We start from the raw sequence: 5,412 nt of genomic DNA on the forward strand, positions 1-5,412 counted from the left end.
CTTGATCAATTGTTTTTTGAGCCCCTACGCCCTCGGGACGCGCACCGCGCTACTGCGCCCGGGCCAGGGGTGTAAGGGAACACACTAGGGCACACCAGGGCCGGTCTAGCCGGCCTTATCCCGCCCACAGCCTTCGAAAACGCACAAAAATCGCACCGCCGGAGCCGCGGCGAATCGCTACCGGAGGCCGCGTGTCGCGCCACCGACGGCCGCACATCGCACCCCCGGCTCCGCGCCGCTGCTCCACCGCGCCGGCCATCCAGCGCGCACCCCCCGAGCTGCTGGACCCCTCTTAAAAAGCCACAAAGCCTCGAAAGGAGCCGTCGACCGTCACCTGACAGAAGGATGTCGGCCGCGGGCTCGCCGCTCTTGCGAGCGGTCGGCGGCGTCTAGGGCGGAGCCAGCGGTAGTAGCGGTGGTGCCGGCGTGTGCCGTGACGGAGGGGGTGGCGGCGGGGCGCGGACGGCGGGGTGCGGCGGCCGAGGCTCGAGCGGGGGGGGCGGCAGCGGTGGCACCATCGTCGGCGGAAGTTCGACCTGGCGGGTGAGAGGTGGGAGGCGCCGAGGGCGGAACCGCTGCGGACGCGGCGAGGTTGGAGGCGCGGAGGCCGAGGCGGCACGGGCGGCGGCGCCGACGGCACTGCAGCGCCGGTGCAGCGCCGGGGAGGGCGGCTGAGGTGGCGCGGACGGCGGTGGCGAGAAGGCGGGCGGAAGCTTAGACGGGTGGTGGTGGAGGAGGAGGCGGCAAAATCACGGGCGAAGCGCCGAGGGGGGCGGCGGAGGCGGTGCACCAGCGGTGGGGAGGGTAGCTACGGCGGCGGGGTAGCGGCCAGCATCGCCAGGGGGGGCGGGAGGTGCCGCGGGTGCCGCACGGGCGGCGGCGGCCGTGCCGGTGATGGCGCCTGGGAAAGGGGAGGCGCGGGTCTGAGAGGCGGACGCGCGGGCGGGAGAGGTGAGTGAGACCACGCACGCGGCTGCGGTCGCGTCGCGCCGTGCGGGAGGGGCGCCGGCGCAACCACGGCGGCAGCCGAGGCGGCTCATCGCGCCGTGCAGAGGCTCGGGGGAGGCGCGCGGTGCGGCGGCGCACCGCTAGATCGCCGCGACAAAGTGTAGCCGAGGCGGGGCGGGAAGCGCCCGAGCCGGCCGTTGGGGCGGCGCCGACGCCGCCCAGGATGCCGTGGGCCGATGGTGCGGAGGAGCGGCCGCTCCCCCTCTCGGGGCGGCCGCAAAACCTGTGCAGCAGCAGCACGCGAGAACGCGCCTGCTGGGGGTGAGTCGCAAAATGTGAGATTGCGGGCCCCGCCGCGATTACTTTCTCCCTCCAAAGTGCATGTGCCTTGGGAAGGGGGTGCAAGCACACCTCCGCTACTCGGAAGATAGGGTCGTCTGACTCGATCGCGAGCGAGCGCGGGTAGACGGCGGCGTGCGCAAAGCGACGGCTCGCGCGCGACCGCGGGCTTGCGCGTCGGCCGTGCGCGGGCAGAGGGTGCTGAGGGGCGAGCGGTGGCGGTCGCTCGCCCGGGCAACCCGCGCGCGGGCGGCGCGCCGCAGCGGGGAGCGCCCAGGGGCGCGGCGCGTGCTGGCTGCGAGCGGGCGCTTGACATCGTTTTTGAGGAGAGATAGCCCAAAAATATACCCCCGGAGAAAGCACACAGTGGCAGCGCGAACTCGCTCTGAGCCTGGCGCAGCGCCTCGGAAAACACCATTTTGGCTCGCCAACAAGCCCTCTGCTGCTGCCAGATACGACTTCCCCAACCCCGCCGCCCGCCCACCCGCCCGCCTGCCCGCCAGCCTGCCCGCCTGCCCGCCCGCCCGAGCCCACCTCACCTAAGCCGACCCCGCCAGCACATTCAACATCTAGGCGCTCGATACCCCCCCTCGCTGCCTACTCGCTGCCTCGAGGGAGGAGGGGAAGAAGTAGGGTTGAGCTAGCCTCCCCTTCCAACCGAGGCCCCTCCCCGAGGGAGGAGGGGAAAAAGTAGGGTTGAGCTAGCCTCGCCTTCCAACGGAGGCCCCTCCCCGAAAGGCAAGTATTAGCCCCAGGAAACGGAGACCCCTCCCCACCACCCCAATCCCCCCCCCCCTGGGTCCCCCCCCCCCCCCCCTCGGGAGGGCCGAACTTAGGCGGGCGTGGCGCGTGGGGACCCCGCAATTCCCTTCCCCCCTCGGAGGGCCGGACTGAGGCGTCGAGGGCCCCACTCTTTCCTTCGCATAGCGGCCACTCTTCGGATCGCTGGTCGAGCGACCCGGGGGATGCCCCGCGCGCCTGACCCAGGCGCGAAAACGAATCTGCGAGGCGTGGCCGCTCATGCGGCCCGATGGGGAGGAGCGGGGCGGACTACGGGGATCGGCTTCTTACACAGCCCTTCCCTGCAGCGAGCCCCCCTCAAACCCACCCGCGCTAGGTCTCGGGTTTGACGCATGGGGTCACTCCCGCGAAACTCGGGAACTAGCCGGGGCAGTCGGAGAAGGGGCAACTCCGTGCACTGACGGTCGAAAACACGCCTGCGTGGATCGCGTCACACCAATCCTCGCTACCCAATGCGGACAAAGGATATCCACCTCGAGAACCTCGAGAGCCCTCTGCGCCCTGGAAAAAGCTTTTCTTTTTTCTAAAACAAATTCTTGGCCACACATGCGCTCTGAAGAGGAGCGGATGTCTCAGCCTCTTGCCGCGGGCTCTCAGAATTTCGAGGCGTGGCGGCGGACGGTAGCTGCCCGCGCGGGCCTTTCCGTCTCGGCCTGCAAATCGCCCGCGGAGGGAGGGCGCGGCGCCGCGGGTACCGAGAGCGTGGCGCTGACGCAAGCTGCGGAGCTGACGCTCCAAGAGCAGTGCGCAGCACCGCCGCCCCACCGCACCTGCCTCGCCACGTCACGCTGATCCGTGTGCATGCCCAGAAGGTGGGACGCCAAGGAGGCGTGGCGGTGCCGAATGGACGAGGCGCGAGCGGAGGAGGCGGCGCGGCAAGGGCGCATCCGAGAGGCGCGCGCGGCACGGCTGCGGGAGGAGAATCAGTGGGATGATGACTGCGTGATCCTCTGATCCGCGGGCAGTGTTGCGCTGCGCGCGGCAGATGCGTGGGACTCGGCGCGATGCTCACCTGCGGGCACGGACGACTCTCGCCCCACCACCCAGACAGACGTGCTACAAGGTCACGGCCGCAGAGCGAGCTCGGAGCTGGGTACCTACCGCGGGCGTGCCCCACCTGCCGACGTGCTTGAGACAGGCTACCCTGGCTAGACTGGGCTCGTGCATTCGATGGCCGTACGGGTTCTCGCGGCGCGCGCAGCCGCCCGCTGTGAGCTGTGAGCTCACACGCAGGTTCCGGTTCGGATTCCGGAGCGCGGAGGCTATCGGCTCCAGCGTCGCCCTCGCCTCTGCGGATCGCACCCGCTCCACGTCGCGCAGCGGCGAGCGCGGCGCTGGCTGGCTGTGCCACAGCCCACGGAAGAGAGCTCACCCTTCCTATCGTGAGCCCCCCAAGAGGCGACTCCGATTCTCCTAAGAACGCCAAAACGCAGTCCGAATTCTCGTTTTGGACGCAAGGGCCCGGAATGCCGGCTAGCACCAGCACAACGCTCTCCTCGCAGCGCGGCGACTGGAGGAGGCGCGCTCGTGCCGCTAGGGCCGGCGCAGAGCCGGCGGCGGCGACAACGCCAGCGGCTGCTCTCGCCGCAGCAGACGTGGCGCCGACCGTTCCGGCGTGCGCCGCCTCGCCGCTCTGCGTTCATGAGCGTGGCCCTAGCCGCGAGTGGTGGGGCGACGACCGATCGCTCGAGGCGCGTCTGCCTCAGCTCCTGAAAGAGGGGCGCGCCGAGGTGGCGCGAACCCTGCTGCTGAGCAAAGCCGAGCCGGCGCACGGCGTGACGCTCTTCTACCTCGGCGTGTGCGCCGGTATACTCGAGGGCGAGGCCGCCGCCGTCGATCCCTACGAGGCCTCCATCGCAGCCATGCCCGGCCTGGGCATCGCCTACGGCAACCTAGTGCGCGCCTACCTCGCACGGCAGCGCACCGGGGACCTCGAGCGCGCCCTCGTGCTCGCAAAGACGCTCGCTAGCTCGCAGCCCGAGGCGGCGGAGCCGCAGTATGTGGTGGGTGTGGTGCTGATGCAGCTGAGGCGCTTCTCCGATGCAGCAGGGGCATACGAGGCCACGCTGCGGCTCGACGCGGCCCACCACGGCGCGCACGTCAACGGCGTGCACTGCTTGCAGCAGCTGCCTCCGGACGACGAGGTTGCGCGTCGCCGCCTCGAGGCGGTCGCGCGCGGCGGCGTGGCGGCGGGGCTGTGGGCCAACTGGATGCAGCGACCGCCCCACCTGGTCAAGCGGCTGACGTCGAGACCGTGGTGGGACAAGGGCGAGTTTGCGTGGTGCGCGCTGCTCGAGGAGCAGTACCCGCAGATCCGCGACGAGGTCCTCCGGCTGCGCCGCAAGCCGGCGTCCTTCACGCCGGTGGGCGGGCGGGCGGCGCACGACCACACCCTCGTCGCCGCTGGCGAGTGGCGCAGGGCTTCCTCCCGCTTCCTGGCAGATCCTTTCCCGAGCCCTCTCTGGGTTTTGCTCTAGGCGAGTGGCGCGAGTACCCGCTCTTTGGCAACGGCCAAAAGTACGCCGAGAATTGCGCCCGCTGCCCCGTCACCGCCGGCACGATGGAGCGCGTCTCTGCGGCGATCGGGCTCGCGATGGCGGGCGGCGGCGAGACGCTCTTCTCGACGCTTAGGCCGGGGACGCATTTGCGCCCGCACTGCGGCTCGACCAACACGCGCCTGACGGCGCACCTCGGCATCGTCATCCCGCCAGGCTGCTCGATCCGGGCGGGCAACGAGTGGCGCGAGTGGAGGGAGGGGGAGGTGCTCGTCTTTGACGACTCCTGGGAGCACGAGGTGCGCCACCGCGGCGGCGAGGACCGGGTCGTGCTCCTCATCAACTTTTGGCACCCGGAGCTCGCCGAGCACGAGAGGCGGATCGAGCTCGACACGTGGGGATACCAGCCGATCTGAAGAGTTGCGCCACTGTCTCGGGGAGGGACGCAGACGCCACCCCGGCCTTTGTGATCGTGCGCGCGCGACGAGTCGCCACACGTGCAGCTATCGCACACAGACATACACACACATACAACAACAACATGACAACACATGTGGACATGTACTGTATACCGATCCGCGTCCATCCGATCTCATCACTCATGAAAAAATGTGTTCTCCAGGGTTATCCGGTCTTGCCCGGCGGTTCGTATACACACAGGAATACAGCAAGCATCCGTAAGCCGAGCGACATATGACTCAGCATATCTCTCCCCGACCCCGCGCCCGGAAGCGGGAGAGAGACTCTCTCAGTGGCATTGTGTGGATACTCCGCCAGAAGCTCTGCGCTCAGCAAGCCGCGCAGCGACACGGCAGCCATCCTGGCGAGC

The 5,412-nt window shown here is 69.6% G+C and overlaps 1 protein-coding gene across 1 annotated transcript; it reads left to right on the forward strand.

Annotated features, from left to right (window-relative positions):
* Window positions 1-3,554: 3,554 nt before the first annotated feature.
* EMIHUDRAFT_216081 (aspartyl/asparaginyl beta-hydroxylase) lies at window positions 3,555-4,999 on the forward strand (the record flags this gene model as incomplete). Its single annotated transcript, XM_005762342.1, has 2 exons — window positions 3,555-4,451; window positions 4,544-4,999. The coding sequence occupies 2 exons, from the start codon at window positions 3,555-3,557 to the stop codon at window positions 4,997-4,999; spliced, it is 1,353 nt and encodes a 450-aa protein (XP_005762399.1).
* Window positions 5,000-5,412: the final 413 nt, after the last annotated feature.

The sequence above is a fragment of the Emiliania huxleyi genome (assembly GCF_000372725.1).
Source record: "Emiliania huxleyi CCMP1516 unplaced genomic scaffold EMIHUscaffold_68, whole genome shotgun sequence".
NCBI classification, from domain to species: Eukaryota; Haptophyta; order Isochrysidales; family Noelaerhabdaceae; genus Emiliania; species Emiliania huxleyi.